This window comes from Callionymus lyra, chromosome 5 (genome assembly GCF_982586985.1).
Source record: "Callionymus lyra chromosome 5, fCalLyr1.hap1.1, whole genome shotgun sequence".
NCBI lineage: Eukaryota > Metazoa > Chordata > Actinopteri > Syngnathiformes > Callionymidae > Callionymus > Callionymus lyra.
This window is the reverse complement of record NC_141822.1, coordinates 33,302,998-33,319,826: the sequence shown is the minus strand read 5'-3', so window position 1 is coordinate 33,319,826 and position 16,829 is coordinate 33,302,998. Positions and strand designations below refer to the sequence as shown.

Here is a 16,829-nt window from a genome sequence, read left to right as displayed (position 1 = left end):
TCCAGGTGTTAGAATGGCCAAGTCAAAGTCCAGACCTGAATCCAATAGCGAATCTGTGGAAAGAGCTGAAGACTGCTGTTCACAAACGCTCTCCATCCAACCTCACTGAGCTCGAGCTGTTTTGCAAGGAAGAATGGGCAAGAATTCCAGTCTCTCGATGTGCAAAACTGATAGAGACATACCCCAAGCGACTTGCAGCTGTAATTGCAGCAAAAGGTGGCGCTACAAAGTATTAGCGCAAGGGGGCCGAATAATATTGCACGCCCCACTTTTCACAAAACACAAGTTTAAATTATCCAATAAATTTCGTTCCACTTCACGATTGTGTCCCACTTGTTGTTGATTCTTGACAAAAAATTAAAATGTTATATCTTTATGTTTGAAGCCTGAAATGTGGCGAAATGTTGAAAGGTTCAAGGGGGCCGAATACTTTCGCAAGGCACTGTATACGTCACTAAGATGGCAGCTGTTTAGGATAGTGTCCATCGAACCATACTCAGTTTTGTGGGCGTTTTAGTACGCCAATTTAGTGTGCATGGCGCACTAAATTTTGCATACCAAGAATTGAGACGCAATTACGCACTAAAAATACTAACTTTGAGTACGCAAGTATGCGATTTGAGACACAGCACTGGTTTCTCGGAACCGATTTGACCATGGAAGCCATTTTAAGACAGAACTGTTCTGAGACACTGGGAGGTGATCTTTATGGGTGCATTATAACACTATTATATATTATATTAATATATATACTATTATATAAACAATTTCCAGAAGGAGACCTCCAAAGGGATCAATAATTTTTATCTATCTCTTCACTTGATTACTTACTATAAGACAACACAACTTTTGTCTGACTCAGTGGGCTTTACCAAGCGGTGTATGTAAGAATCCTTTTCAGTAGTTTCATTCACCAAAACATTTCCAAAACTTTTGGGATTGCCATTTTCTGTGGCAAAATACTTAACTTAAGTCATCGACTGTATGCTAAAATAAAACGCAAACAAAGGCTTTGTCAAGGAAATGTGTTCTGTCTGCCCTACAGAGATAAGCATGCATGCATGATGCATTCATGTGCAGAATATAATAAAACCATACTCAAAACAGTCTCTTAAGTTAAAACTTCAAAGTTGATGGGAGGCGGAGCTTCAATCAACATCAAAGAATCAAAGGGTCTTTGACATTGAACCAGTGTCCCAGTACAGGCAGACTTATCCTGAGCTGTGTCCAGTGCTGCTTGGTCTTCTCAGAGAAGGTAAAAAAGGTTTTGTTTAGATATACATTTGTTCTTTTTTAGGGTTCCTTCTGTTTAGAAAGTTCTCTTATCTTGCCGTGTTACACTGCAGAACCACTACTACTGGTTTATAAAGAGTTAACACATACATGTTTCAAACACTTGAATAGAGAGCATTTACAATATCAAACAGGACTTGATTTTATTTTTGACAAGATTGAAGTTAGTATTCTTCTCCCTCGTCTTCCCCTTCGTCTCCAACACTGTCAGTTCCAACCTCTGCGTAGTCTTTCTCAAGGGCAGCCATGTCTTCACGAGCCTCTGTGAACTCTCCCTCCTCCATTCCCTCACCAACATACCAGTGGACAAAAGCCCTCTTGGCGTACATGAGATCAAACTTGTGGTCCAGTCGAGCCCAGGCCTCAGCAATGGCAGTAGTGTTACTCAGCATACACACTGCTCTTTGCACCTTTGCTAGATCTCCTCCTGGAACTACAGTTGGTGGCTGGTAGTTGACCCCCACCTTGAAGCCAGTGGGACACCAATCCACAAACTGAATGGTGCGCTTTGTTTTTATGTTTGCTATAGCTGAATTAACATCCTTGGGTACCACGTCACCTCTGTACAGCATACAACATGCCATGTACTTCCCGTGGCGAGGGTCACATTTGACCATTTGATTGGCAGGCTCAAAACAGGCATTAGTGATGTCTGCAACTGACAGCTGCTCATGGTAGGCTTTCTCTGCAGAGATTACTGGGGCATAAGTGGCCAGAGGGAAGTGGATTCTAGGATAAGGTACCAAGTTGGTTTGGAACTCTGTCAAATCCACGTTTAAGGCTCCATCAAAGCGCAGTGAGGCTGTGATTGAAGAGACAATCTGAGCCATCAACCTGTTGAGGTTGCTGTAGCTGGGTCGCTCAATGTCCAGGTTCTTGCGGCAGATGTCATATATTGCCTCATTGTCCACCATGAAGGCACAGTCGGAGTGCTCAAGAGTAGTGTGGGTGGTCAGGATGGCATTGTAGGGCTCTACAACTGCTGTGGACACTTGCGGTGCTGGATAAATTGCAAACTCTAGTTTTGACTTCTTTCCATATTCAACAGAAAGACGCTCCATCAGAAGAGAGGTAAATCCAGAACCAGTTCCTCCTCCAAAAGAATGAAATATGAGGAAGCCCTGTAGTCCAGTACACTGGTCCGACTGAAATTTTAGTAAAGGTACAAATGTTACCACTTATTCCTTCCTTTTTTTAATTCTAGGGTGATGCCACTCACCAGCTTGCGGGTTCTATCAAGAACAAGGTCAATGACCTCTTTGCCGATCGTATAGTGACCACGGGCATAATTGTTTGAGGCGTCCTCCTTTCCAGTAATAAGTTGCTCAGGGTGGTAGAGCTGGCGGTATGTTCCAGTTCGGACTTCATCTAAAGAACATTAGAACAATACTGCTATAGTCAAGGTTGAAATAACATTAAAATACAGATGGGGCTCTTCAAACTGACTTACCGATGACTGTAGGCTCCAGGTCCAAAAAGATAGTACGGGGAACATGTTTTCCAGCTCCGGTTTCACTGAAGAAGGTGTTGAAGGAATCTTCTCCTGCAATGGTCTTGTCACTTGGCATTAAACCGTCTGGCTGAATGCCATGCTCCAGACAGAAGAGTTCCCAGCATGCATTGCCAATCTGAGTTCCTGCTTGGCCGATGTGAATACAAATACATTCACGCTGTAGAGAGAAAACAAAATAGAAACGTGTAGCAAACTATGTTTTTCTTTAGAACATGTTGTTGCATCCATGTGTTCATCATTTTTTGTCACTCATGTGAGGTTGGGTATTGTCTACTTCTCCCCGGAAGAATAAAGTTTTGAATGAAGATGCTGCTCAGAAATTTCTGTCCATATCACATCACATAATTCCCTCTTTTGTGAAGAGCTAATGATACTCAACCAGCAGAAGTATCTTATCGTATCGATATGATATTCCAGTGCTTCACGGACCTGACTCGGCTGGTCATACAAGTGATCTGAGTTAACAGGTTTAGTACCACATTCTGGGCTTGCACCCCCGATGCCCCACTAATCCACAATGGAAGACAAATTACTTTGAAATAACTTCTATTATAGTATGCCATTGAAGAGCATACCAGGGCCACTACGATCTCCTAAGAATATTGTGTTGCTGTTATGATGGTATTGTATTAGCAAAAGCAAAGAGTTTACAAGGATATTTGAAGGTGGACTCCAAGTATAATACTCCCAGTCTGTCTCTGTATTTAGTCCCTGTGGGTTCTTGTCCTTATTGCATATTTTTTGTTATGCATTTAAAGACCGCAAGGATTGTCTTCAGTGGCCAGCAAGAGTATTCCAGTTTCTCATAAAAGTCAAAACTCACCATTGTTATTATTTTTTCTTCTTTCTTTACTATACCAGAGATATTTTCCTTACACGTTGGACTGCATCCTACTGCGCGTTAATTTATAGAATTTGCTGGTTGAGGAGAAAAGTCTCTTTGAAATCCTCTTCAAACACATCAAAGATCAGGTGTTTGAAGGACACGAGGAAACAAAGACAATTACCAACATCAAAGAGAGACGTCCATAGAGGTAAATTGCAATTTTTGACCAAAGGAAAACAACTATTTTGTTTTGGGCTGTAGCAGGTAATGTATTTGTGATGATTGCAGTTGTCTGAGAGTCCTCTGAGTTGGTCACTTCACCTCATCTCTCTATTTTGTTTTCATCTGGATCAAGAAGATTCCTCACAAATGAGCCAATTTATTATTTATCATTGTTATTATTCTACTTTAGGGCTCACAGTGGTGCAGTGGTTGGGCGCGACGGGGCCTCCCTCCTCGCAGCAGCTGGCCGCGGGCCGGGCCTCAGAACAGGAAGGGCGGAAGAGCAAACTAGTGTCTGTGGCTGGTAGAAGACGGGACCTGATCAAGCTTGCGCTCCGGGAAACGGGCGCCACAGGAAGGCGGGGCGTCTGATGGAGTCCCTGAGACAGGACACTCAACTCCTGGTTCTTCTGACGCCGTTGGAACCTGAGAGGTTCAATGTTAGAAGTGTGAAGTCGAGAGTTAGAGCCCAAACTGTTTTAACATTCTTAAAAGAGTTTAAAGTAGATGTGTTTTTACTACAGGAGTGTGGGCTACCCTTTTTAAAAAACTACAGAGAGTGGGAAAAGCTATGGCCACAGCCCTCTATATGGAGCGGCTCAAACAAAAAAAAAAATGACGGGGTGGCTATCTTAATAAATAACAAAAATATCTCACTGAAGGGTAGCACAGTGGTGGGAGACGGACGGGCAATTTTAGCATACTTGACTTTTATGGGAACCGACATGAACATTTTAAATGTATATGATTTTAATGACAAAAACGACAGGTATGAGCTGAACACCTCAAAGACCAAGGAGCTGGTCTTGGACTTCGGGAGGTCACTGACAAAGCCATGTCCAGGGTCCATCAGAGGCGACGAGGTGGAGATAGTTGACAACTATGAGTACCTCGGCGTGTGGCTGGACAGTAAACTGGACTGGTCCTGCAACGCAGACCATGTATATAAGGAAGTTCAGAGTAGACTGTACTTTCTGAGGAGGCTTCGATCATTTAACATCTGCAAGAAGCTCCTCTGCATGTTCGACCAGTCTGTGGTGGCCAGTGTCCTGTTCTATGCTGTGGTGTGTTGGGGTGGAAATGTGTCCAAGAGGAGTGTCAACAGGTTGGACAGGTTGATCAGGAGGGCTGGCTCTGTGGTTGGCATAAGGCTGGACTCACTGGTGACAGTTGCTGAGAGGAGATCACTGGACAAACTACTGTCCATCATGGATGATGACAGTCATCCTCTGAACACTGCCATCAGTGAGCATAGAAGCAGAATGAGTGCACGAATGCTCCTACCCAGGTGCAAAACAAATAGACTCAAGGACTCATTCATTCCTTGGGCTATTAAATTGTACAATTCTGAGTTCGGGGGCAGGAGTGGAGTGAAAATATCTGACAGACTGCTGTCAATGTCATGCTCCACTGAAAGACTGAGGAGATCATTCCTCCCCCATTCCATCAGACTCTTCAACCTGCATCATACATGACACAGACTCATCCCATTCTTTTTAACGTCTTTATATATATTTTTTAACTTTTTTTTTTTTTTTTTTTCCTTTTTATACATATGTTTCAGTATATACTAGACTGTACATAACTTGCATGCCTCTTTGTTTCTATTTCTTTGTAACATATTCTGGAGCTGCTGAACCGTGAATTTCTCTAAGGAGATGAATAAAGTATCTATCTATCTATCTATCTGGATGTTCTGTTCTATGTTAGTCTTTGTATCCTTTGTCTTTGTTGTTTTTCTTTGATCTATGTTCTTTGTATTTATCTTTAGACTTAGATTGTGTCATCTTGTTCTTTCTCTTTATGTTCTTGTTCTTATTTTATTTTGATTTATTTTTTATTTTTCATGAAAAATTGCTGTATTTTCTGTGGCTATTGGAAAAAAACAATTTCCCGAAGGAGACCTCCTGTGGATCAATAAAGTTTTACCTTACCTTACCTTACCTTAGAAGACCTGCAGTCCCACATGCTAGGTAGGAGACCTTTAGTTGTTGGAGGGGATTTTAATTGTATTTTAAGTAATAGTGACCGCAAAGGAGCGGGGTTCGATTTTAAAATGGACAAAACGTAGTTTTTATTACAGGATATCCGAAAAGATTTTAAACTATGCGACTGCTTTAAAACACTGCACTGGTGGGAAATGGTGAAAGTTAGGACACAGACTTTCTTTATAAAGGCAGGTAAAAAGACAAAAGATAGGGACGACAGACGCATGATGGGACTGCAGAAAAGACTACAACGATACTTTTTATTAAACCAAAATGGTATCGATTTTAACGAGGAGATTTTGAATGTAAAACAGGAAATGACTGTAATAAGTGAAAAGAAGAGTAAAGGGGCTATAATAAGGAGCAAAGAAAGAGAAATAGAAGAAGGGGAAAAGTCTACACGCTATTGTTTTAGGAAGATTTTAAACAGGGGGGAGGGATTTTTAATTTGAAAAATATATATAGCAAAAAGCAGGTTGAAGAGAATGTTTTAAATAAACTTCTAAAAATGGTGTCAAAAACGATCAACGAAAGTGAAACTTTAACAAAAACGTTTACAGAAATTGATATGGAACAATGAATAAAAACCTTTAAAAAACATAAAAGCCCAGGAGAGGATGGACTCCCTGTGGAATTTTATTGGACGTTCTGGGACATTTTAACCCCCGACTTGCTTGCTGTTTTTAACGACTTTGACACAATGACGACACTTCCCGAGAGATTTAGAGTAGGAATAGTAACACTTTTACACAAAGACAAGACAGACATCCGGAACTGGAGACCAATTACGCTTTTAAATGTTGATTGTAAACTTTTTAGTAAGATTTTAGCATCACGTATGTCTCCTTTTTTAGATGGGCTGATCCACCCGGATCAAGCCTGTGCCGTCCCTGGGAGGAAGATCACAGACAACCTCATACTGATACGCCATCTGTCTGGCGAGAGACAGAAACATCTGGCTTCTAGTTTTAAATTTAGATTTTGAAAAAGCCTTTGATCAGATCTCGCACCAGTATCTCTTCAAGGTACTGCAAAATATGTTTTTTCCAAAAAAATACTTGGATTGGGTGGGCCTGCTATACCAGGATATAACTAGCAGATTTGTTGTTAACGGGCATCTGACAAAAGCAGTAAACATCCGCTGCGGTGTCCTACAGGGATGTCCGTTATCTGCCCTCCTGTATGTGGCTTCCATTGAACCTCTGGCACAGGTCTTGAGAAGGGACCAATGGACCAAAGGGCTACCAAATCCAGGTAGTGGAGGGAGGGAGGCAACATTTTTTTTATATATGGACGATTTTAGTATTCTCTGTACTGACCTCCTCTCTCTACACAGAACCTTAGACCTGACTGACTGGTTTGGACTGACCTCTGGGTCCAAGCTCAACAGAGACAAGACCCATGCCCACTTCTATGGACCTTGGACCTATGGACTACCTTGGACAGTAACCCAGACTGAACTAAAAATACTTGGGGTAAAATTTGACAAAAACGGGGAGGGGGCGACAAATTGGAGCCAGGTGTTAGGAAAAGTTAGCCAAAGACTTGGATACTGGGAACTAAGACGACTGAGTTTTGAAGGGAAGATTTTAATTATAAAGACAGTTATAATACCCCTTTTTTTTATTGGTATGTTCAGTTTTTACTCTGCCTAGGAGGGTGCTTTTAACTGTTGAAAGCTCTTTTATTTTTTATGGCTCAAAAACCGAAAGGTTGAAGAGAGCGACAACAAAAAAATAAAAAGAAAAGGGAGGGAAAGGGGTTCCAGACCTCAGACTGGTACTCGGAGGACATTACACATCCCTCCACCTAAAAATAGTAACCGCCCCATCCAGAAATCCAAAAATCGTAGCAATGACATGTTTCGGGATGGGGTACTACGACGACGACGATGATTAGGACTGGTGAAGTGGGACCTCCGAGTGCCAGTGTCTTTAAACATGCCACCCTCCTATGGTTTTATCGAGACATTTTTAAAGGGTTTTAATCTTGAAGGAGATGAACATGTTTTAAGTAAATTAAACTCTTATGTGTCTCTTGTGCAGGAGCGGGAACCAGTGAGTCCAGTGCGTGGGCTTACCCAAGGTGAGCCCAGCACGGTTTGGAAGAATGTGAACCACCCTGCCCTCACCAACGGACTACGGGATATGTCCTGGATGGTGGCCCACGAGATCCTCCCGGTCAGTTCCATCATGCACTCCAGAGGGATGGCGGTGCATTCAACCTGCCCACGGCCAGGGTGTGGCGCCTCTGAGTCAGTGAGGCACCTCTTCTGGGAGTGCAGTTCTGCTGTCGAGCTGTGGGCACTAGCCGGTTCCTTGCAATTCCCGAACTTGCCAACAGGTGGAGACATGACAGCCCAAATGGTGCTGTATGGGGTGAGCCAGAGAAGGATCCCTGCAAGGTGTTGGCAGGTTAATGGCTCACCCTAGCCGCGATAAAAGAAAGCCTGTGGTTCTCCAGAAACCTGTTGGCGAGGAAGCAGTGGCAGACACCCCCCGTGGTTGTGCTCCGCAGGGCCTCTCTAACCATCACACCTTGAGAGAAAGCGGCGGGCCCTGGACACAGTCGCAAAGAAGCGCTGTCTCTGCTTCACCGGACGAAGGAACCGGGGCCACACGGTGAAGCTCAAGGCAGAGGTGGACCATGGTTCTCTGGGTGTGGCTCATGGGTAGGAGCTATGGGGAGGAAGGCTCTGTTCACCTGGGGACGGACCAGTTTTCCGTTGGAGGTGGAAGCGTTGGGGAACATATCTTGGACTCGCCCTGCTCCTGCACAACAGCCAAGAGAGAAGAGAAAGGAAATGGTTTTTATACCTTGTTTTAGTCTCTCTTTTAACTGTATGTTTTTTGTTTTTTTGTTTTTAAATCCCTTTAAAAATGTGAAAAGACATTACTGAACTGCCAATAAAAAAATCTGTTCTTATCAGTTTAATATCTGATACGTCTCCTATCTGGAGACCATATATTAAATTGATTTTTGGACATGGGAGAAGGGCCAGGGGCTTGCTCCACCCTCTCTGCGCATTGACCCGGTATTGCATTATCTCTGGGAACACCGAAAACCCTAAAAGTTGTATGGAATTTAAGTGTACAAACCGCTCAAGCGGTTGGCCAAGGCCTTTCCCAATTGATGTGGAGTGTTCAAGTGAGGAGAAGGATGGGGGTATTTCGTTCCTTACCCTTCCTGGTTCCCTTCTCTGTATGGCTCCTTACCCTATATGGTTCCTTACTTTCTCTGGTTTCTTTCATAGTGTTGCTCCTTACTCTGCCTTGTTCCTTACCCTATATGGTTCCTTACTCTCTCTGGTTCCTTTCATAGTGTTGCTCCTTACTCTGCCTTGTTCCTTACCCTATATGGTTCCTTAATCTGTCTGGTTCCTTTCATAGTGTTGCTCTCCTTACTAGGTCTGGGTTCTTACTGTGTGGCTCATTACTCCACCATGAGTAAGAACTAGAAATAAAGGTATTTTTTCCAGGCCATCAAGTCTATGAGCTCTACAATTCATACTTACCTGGCAGGGGAGACACCATGATCAGGAAGGTGGTTCACCCAAAGCGAGGCCCGGCCATTGCACTCTAGGTCATGCTGACCTTTGCGAATTCCCCAAATGTGGGAATCTCGACTGCAAAATTTCTGGTAGTGGGGGACTGCGTTCGCGCTCTCCCCCGTTCATCACTTGTTAAAGAATGCTTTAGTTTGATGCAAGCTCGTGTGGAAGCCGGGTAGGTTGGACTCACCTTCTGGGATCAAGTTAAAATCGGGCTCTCATGTCCCGTGTTTGACTCCTGTTTTCGAGATTGATTGTCTTCCCGGTTTTGACCCTGGTACGTTTTCTCGTTTTTCTGCCTGCCTGTGCCCTTGATCTGTTTTTCGGATATCGTACCTGTTTGCCTTTCCCTTATTTTCCTGAACTACCTGTGACGATCCCTCTGCCTGCTCTTAATAAACTGTCAAGTTTGACGAACAGACACTTTCTGCTCCTGGGTTTCCTTTCGCACCCTGACAGGAAGTTCTGTGTTACTAGATAAAGTTAAATTATTCCGATGTTTCATGTAACTAGATAAAGTTTTATTTTGGGTTGTTCAATGGTAATGGATAAACATCTATTGTGTGATGTTCCATGTTACTAGATAAAGTTCTATTAAGGGATGTTCCATGTTACTAGATACATTTCTATTATGGGAGGTTCCACGTTACTAGATAAAGTTATATTATGGGATTTTCTTTTATTTCTCTTCTTCTTTTCTGTTTTCTTTATTTCCCCCCCTTACATTTTATCTCAACTTCTACAAATTTATCTTTTTCCTTTATGCTATCATAACTTTTTACTTTGAATCCTAATCAAACTTCATCATCATCAACATCAATCATAATTTCAAGTATTACAAGTTAAAGATTCACCATTCACACTGCAGTTTCGTCTGGAAATTCTTCTAATAAATAACTGATGCTGATTAATTGTTATCCTCCCTCATATATCCACTGATTTCAGTAATGCATCACAACTGAGTTAAATGCAGTATCAGGACAAATTATCAAATATTCTGTTGACTCAAAAAATAAAAAACATAAATTCTATTGACAATACTTTATTGACAACCCTGAACACAGTGCTGACTTCTCCTTTACATGGTGATGCGGCGGATGGAACCCACTCGTGGGCTCATGCTGCCCCAGTCATTGAACTTCTTGTACTCTCCAGGGCGCACCAGGTACTGACGCCCTCTGAAGTTGGGATGCTCGTAAAAGATCCAGTTGCCATCCAGAACGTTGCAGGAGTTGATGTCATTAAAATGCGTGCGCTCCTGAAGCGAGGAGCGGTCCTCCGCCAGCTCCATCACCTGCCCACGGAACTCTGGACGTTCGTAGATCAACATTTTGTGAGAGCCTTGATGCTGTGAAGGAGACGAAAAGTAAGCAAGTAAAAGGTGGAAGGAAATGATAAACCCCAGACAAAGTCCCATAACCAACTCAATATTACCTTTGGAATCATGTGGCAGGATCGCAAACAGTCATTGAAGCCCATCCATTTCTGGTAGTCTGGATATTCCCCCTTCTTGAGGAAGTATTGGTACCCAGAGAAGCCGGGTCTTTCATAGACCATCCATTCCCCGCTGTCCACTCTGATGGAGTTGCAGCGTCTGAAGTGGGAGTGCAGGTCGGAGCACTCGTTGCTGCACTCGTAAGAGCGCCCCTGGAAGTTTCTGTCCTCGTAAAACGTGATCTAGAAGAAGCACATTAGTTGATTTTTCAATACGATCTATTAAAAAAACAAAAACAAACAGAAAACGGAGGTCGACCTGTTACGAAATTGAAAACTCAGCCAATCAACTTGTTTCCATTCTTTGATTTTGGATGTTAGACAAGGAACATTTTTTAACACAACGAGAGAATACGACCTGAGAGGATTTTTTTAGTCAAAGGGTACAAGTTGTATTTCTAATTGGAGAGATTGTTATATTTTATATTTTTATATAAACCTAATGACTGAATTTATAGGAACATTGAATGAACTGAAACTCTACCGACCTTTGGAACCTTCTGGATAGCCATGGCCTGAATAATTCTATAAGACTCTACACGGAACATTTACACACACACACAAAACTGACCGAAACCGCTAGTTAAGTGTGTTGGAAGCAAAATATTAAATGTACCCAGAAATGGTTGCTGTCTCTGCCAGAAGTTTGCCAACATGTTTTGTTTTAAACTTGCATCCAAAAAAGCCATTTCTACTTCCTGTAAAAATCCTGTGAGCGCAATTAAAAATCTTCAGGTAAGTGAAACAACCTTCATGGTGCGTTACCCAGATTAAGATCAATGTTGGGTTTACGGATCGACTTCCATTTACTTTGCTTGTTTTCAGAATAAAACACAAACAACACAGAATGGAGCTGGGATCTGTAGGGCATACTCTGTGGTCGATCCACACCTAAAGTGCCAAAACACAGCCTTACCTTTCCCATGATGTCGTCAACCTGGAACAGCTGCAGCCATGGCACAGGGCTTTTATAAAGCCACGTCATTGTGCTGGACAACAATGAGCACACTTGTCAGCTCTTTCTGGCTGTTGTGGACGGTCATACAGCGTATCAGCAGGTTTTCTCTGAACAAAACATCCCTTATATTTCCTTCCCTTCTTCCATAAGAGGATATCAGAAGTCAATGCTAAAATATAATAAAAGTCAGTTGAACTTCGTGCTTTATGAATTCATAACCAGAGCATATAAGATCATAAGTACGTTTATGGATAAACATTCTCATGATGCTACCATGACACAAAGTCTAGAGATGGAAACTCGGAGTGGGTTTTATTAATGGTTGGTTCTTTACGGGTCAGCAGCAAGGCTTGAAATCACTCAAGGGTGACGTTACTAAGGCTCTGATGCAGATGTTGTTTTATAGGTTTGTGCCGTGCATACTTCCAGAATCTTCAGTTAAGTTGGTACAATGATGAAATTCAAAAATTAATATTTAAGGATTTTTTTTTTTAAAACACTCCATTCAGTCAATATAAGTTTTTAAGTGAGAGGAATTTGATCAAAACATGATGTAACTTAAAGACTTCCACATGAAAGTTCAAACAAAAAATAGTGTTCGGTATTTTTTTCTGGAGTCCTCTCCACTTTGCTGCTCTATGCAACAGCTCCTCTTTTATGTTTCCATCCCAGTGAATCTGGGTATTATGGGCCTATATGTAGTCTTGGCTAGTGTTTCTGGCTTCCAGTAGTGTTGGAATTGTGTAACTGCAACTTTGCTAATTCTTTAGTTGTTGCTATTTTAATGTGTGTACATTTGTCTACAAAACAACCTTGTTGGGTCAATGTATGGATTTATGTTATGGTAAGAACAAAAAGTCTCTCAGTACTTCATATGAAACTCGGACTCACTTTTGTAAAGCAGTTTGGGGGTCACATGACACTCAGACTGTCCGAAGTTACGTAGTATAATTGTTAGCAGATAGTGTGTTCTACCTCATGAGTTATGACTTTAAACAACATGAATATCTGAGATGATGAAAACACTATTTTCTCAAACGACATCAACTGTAGGACCTTTAACTGCTCTTATCATACACAAAAGATACATGAACGATCACTCTCTCACACAATCACACACACACTTTATCTGTGTGCCTCCGTTTCTCTTTCACACACATGCATTTTCTCTCTCTATCTTCTGTTAGAGCACTTTGACTTTGTAAAAGGTGAGATGAGGAGTGTGTGCCTTCTTTTTAAACTATTAAAGAAACACAATTTTACTGACAGGCTTTTATGTGACGTTGTCTTTTAACCTTCCTTTGGATTCCTTTTATTCTAACCTTTAGAAATAGAAATGAAATAGAAAAGTTGTATTCATCCCCAGAGGGGAAACACACTTTCACAACAGCGCAGTTTAAAAAAATAAAGTGCAAGGAAAAAGAAATAATAAAAGAGATAATATGATAATATAATGTCCGAGCCCTGGATGCTCACCGGTTGATGTGGTGGGGACTTTTTCCTGAAGTCAATCACCATCTCCCTTGTCTTACCGGTGTTTAAGCAAAGGGAGTTGCTCTCACACCAGTCAACAAAGTCCTTGATGACTGACCTGTACTCCAGCTCGCCCCCCCCAGACACGCAGCCCACAATGGCCGAGTCGTCAGAAAACTTCTGGAGGTGACAGCTGCTGGAGTCATAGGTAAAGTCCGCCGTGTAGAGGGAAAAAAGGAAAGGTGACAGCACTGTCCCTTGAGGCACCCCGGTGCTGCAGATGGTCACCTCAGACCTGCAGTCCTGCAGCCTCACATACTGCGGCCTGTTGGTGAGGTAGTCCATCGTCCATGCTGCCAGCTGTGTCCCAACTCCTGCGTCCTCCATCTTCTTCCTTAGCAGCGCCGGCTGGATGGTGTTGAAAGCACTTGAGAAGTCAAAAAACATGACTCTGACAGTGCTACCGGCGCCTTCCAGATGAGTCAGTGCCCGGTGCTGCAGGTAGATGACGGCGTCATCCACCCCCATCTTTGGCCTGTAGGCGAACTGCAGCGGATCCAACGCAGAGCTCACCGTCGTGCGTAGATGGCGGAGTACCAGCCTCTCCAAGGTCTTCATCAGATGGGAGGTCAGGGCGACTGGTCTGAAGTGGCTTGGTTCCTTCGCGTGCACCGCCTTGGGAACCGGAACCACACAGGAGGTCTTCCACTGGACCGGGACCTTCTCCAGTTTGAGGCTCAGGTTGAAGATGTGTGTGACCAACTCACAAAGTTGATCAGCACAGTCCCTGAGCAGTCTGGGGCTGAGTCCATCTGGTCCAGCAGCTTTCCTGATCTTCAGTCGCCTTAATTCTCTCCTCACCTGTTCAGATGTAACAGAGAGAGGTGGCTGTGGGGGGTTGGGCAGCTGAGGCAGTAGGGCGTGTTGGGGGGGAGAAAGGTGGCTTGGAGGTCAGAACAGTTGGGGGGAGGGGGCTGAAGCAGGGGAAAAACAGCTTTGTGAAGAGTGGGGGGCAGAGATGGAGGGGGAGGGGGGTCCTTTAACTGGATTCCTTTATTCTGTTAAATAATGAAACAATGATTTTCTGATTCAAAATTTCCAAAAGATTAAAGACGCTGAAGGCATCAAAAATGTGTGGAATGACACATATTATATTTTATATTTTAGTTTTCTTTTAAGTGGGCTCCCTTTGCTCTAATAACCACTTTGAGTACTCTTGACCTTCTGTATAAGTTCAAGAGGTAGTTACCTAAATTGGATTTAACTTCACAGATGTGCCTTGTCAGCGTTATGTTGCAGAATTTCTTGACTTTTTAATGGAGTTGGTGCCGTCATTTGTGTTGTGCAGAAGTCAGGTTAATACATAGCCGACGGCCCCATTGGACAACCAGTAGAATTCATACTTTTGCAAGTAAAGAGAAACAAATAACCATCTTTACATTAAGAAAAGAAGTTCAGTCAATCCTTACAATTCCGAAAACACTGAATACAAGCAGATTGGCTCGCATGAGCTCCAGGAAAGGAAGGCTGAGAATAAGTTGATTCATGTCACAAGCCTGTGAAGTAACAAGTTAACAGCAGCTCAGATTAGAGACTTTAGGAAACTCCTTCAAGACTGTTGCATTTTCAAGAAAAGGCCAAAAGTCTGCAATGCAGCAAAATATGACAACTAGAACATTAAACCTGTTTTTATTTTTGTTATTTCACACTTTCTTAGTTAAGTAATAATTCCAAATTAATTCCTCCATAGTTTTGATGCCTTCAGTGAGAATCTAAAATCTGTTATATTCATTAAAATAAAAAAGTGCATTTAATCAGAAGGTTCGTCTAAAGCTTTGGCCTGTACTGCACATGCCCAGGTTTATCATTTGTGTGTTTCTCAAACATGGTTGGAGTCTTACTGGATGATAGCCGACTAGAATGAGTGCTGGAGTATTACTATTTTTTAGTTGTTGCGCATAAAAGACGACAATTTTTCTGAAAGATGAACACAGTCAGAAATGTGTCTGAGAATGTGTTTTAGGTAAGAAAAGTACAGATTGAGTCTAATTCAGTGCACATGGTTTAAAGGTGTTTTAGAAATGAGTTCAGATGAATGAGAATGAAGTGCTCTGATAAATTAAAAGAAACAGTGAGACAAAAAAAAGAAAAAAAGGTTGAATAACCTTAAGGTCAAACCGACTGAACCCAAGAAGCCACAACAGCATATGAATAAGAAAAATAAATAGGACATTCTTCTCTCTAGTTGGATAAACCAAACACCCATAGGGGTGGTGTTGAGGAGCTCTCTGGAAGCCACTGTCCACTGCAGACTTTTAAATATATCAAAGATCTCCTTGTTAGAAGGTGAACAAGAAACATGCGCCAACATGTGTAAAGCTAAAAACTTGACTAGCAGACTTTTATACATTATACATTTATGTATGAACAAATGCAGTTTTAGGAAACTACTCTTTGGACATGTGGTGAAATAGTTAAGATGTAGAAATGACCAAATACAAGTAATCATGATTTGAAATAAATTGTTGACATTAAAAATTGTAATTGGAGTATCCGCACAAAAATACAGTAACATGTCAACTTGTAATCCAACTTCCCTCAAACTAATAAGACTTTACTTAATGCTAAAAGAAGGTACATATTGGTAATTTATACTAAAAAGGACAATCAAATGAGCTGGAAATTGTCTAAACATCGGGGGAGTTCCAAAGAACGGAAAATATCTTGTTATATATACTATAATGCATATTTTCAGAAATAATCATTTCAAGAACACATTACAACTTTTATTTACATCAGTGGCAGCCAAAGATACAATAGACAATACGAAAAGTTAAATAAGTAATGGAGAGCTGCTTCTACTGTTCTAAGCCAACTATAAACATTTTATGAACAAAACATGAAGCAGGGAAAAGAATTGACTCAGAAAAATGTAAGACCCATAAGAAATAAATGATGCCTTCAGGAAAGAAAATAGTGAATCATATATTTAGAAACTACAGAATCATATCTTTGATAAAGATAAATCTACCTTAAATCCAAGTTGATCAAAAATAAGAATTAGAGCAAGAGATTGATGGAAAATAGTTCTAAAACTGACAACATATGGACTTGCAAGTGTAATTTGTTGAAGGAATTGAATTATATAAGCATTGGAAATTACTAGTCTTGATCCACATGAAAAATGATTTGATTGAAGTCTTAAAACAAAGAAAACTTTTTTATTAGCATACCTTCACCAGTTACAAAAGAAAAACAAAAATCACAGGGTATAATAGTATTGTGTTCATCCTGTGGTGAGGTATCATTGTCCCACAACAGTTTTTTATAGATGGCTAATTTAAGCTTAGTTGTGGTTGTGGTTCATTAAATATTGGACCTGATAGGACCAGAACTGCACATCCTACTTTTATCTGTGTATAAGTGAGTAATCTTTGTATTATTTACAAAGATTTCATCTGTGGATTCATGGTTTATTATTTACATTGTTAGTTTAAATTTGCTCTATGCTA

The 16,829-nt window shown here is 41.5% G+C and overlaps 2 protein-coding genes, 1 non-coding gene and 1 pseudogene across 3 annotated transcripts; 2 read left to right on the top strand and 2 right to left on the bottom strand.

The window, feature by feature from the left end:
- Positions 1 to 1,410: 1,410 nt before the first annotated feature.
- LOC148080392 (tubulin alpha-1A chain-like) lies at positions 1,411 to 3,663 on the bottom strand. The gene is made up of 4 exons (XM_087792084.1): positions 3,630 to 3,663; positions 2,744 to 2,963; positions 2,513 to 2,661; positions 1,411 to 2,438 (listed from the first exon to the last, which is right to left on the bottom strand). Exons 1-4 carry the CDS (start codon positions 3,630 to 3,632, stop codon positions 1,458 to 1,460), a joined length of 1,353 nt encoding a protein of 450 aa, XP_087648210.1. The 5' UTR covers positions 3,633 to 3,663; the 3' UTR covers positions 1,411 to 1,457.
- A 5,046-nt stretch (positions 3,664 to 8,709) lies between these two features.
- On the top strand, positions 8,710 to 8,910 carry LOC148080391 (U2 spliceosomal RNA; annotated as a pseudogene).
- A 438-nt stretch (positions 8,911 to 9,348) lies between these two features.
- Positions 9,349 to 9,513, top strand: LOC148080390 (U1 spliceosomal RNA). The gene has a single exon (XR_015711386.1). It is a non-coding gene; the product is annotated as a U1 spliceosomal RNA (small nuclear RNA).
- Positions 9,514 to 10,470: 957 nt separating this feature from the next.
- LOC148080389 (gamma-crystallin 2-like) lies at positions 10,471 to 11,819 on the bottom strand. The gene is made up of 3 exons (XM_087792082.1): positions 11,803 to 11,819; positions 10,827 to 11,069; positions 10,471 to 10,740 (listed from the first exon to the last, which is right to left on the bottom strand). Exons 1-3 carry the CDS (start codon positions 11,809 to 11,811, stop codon positions 10,471 to 10,473), a joined length of 522 nt encoding a protein of 173 aa, XP_087648208.1. The 5' UTR covers positions 11,812 to 11,819.
- Between the last annotated feature and the right edge of the window lie 5,010 nt (positions 11,820 to 16,829).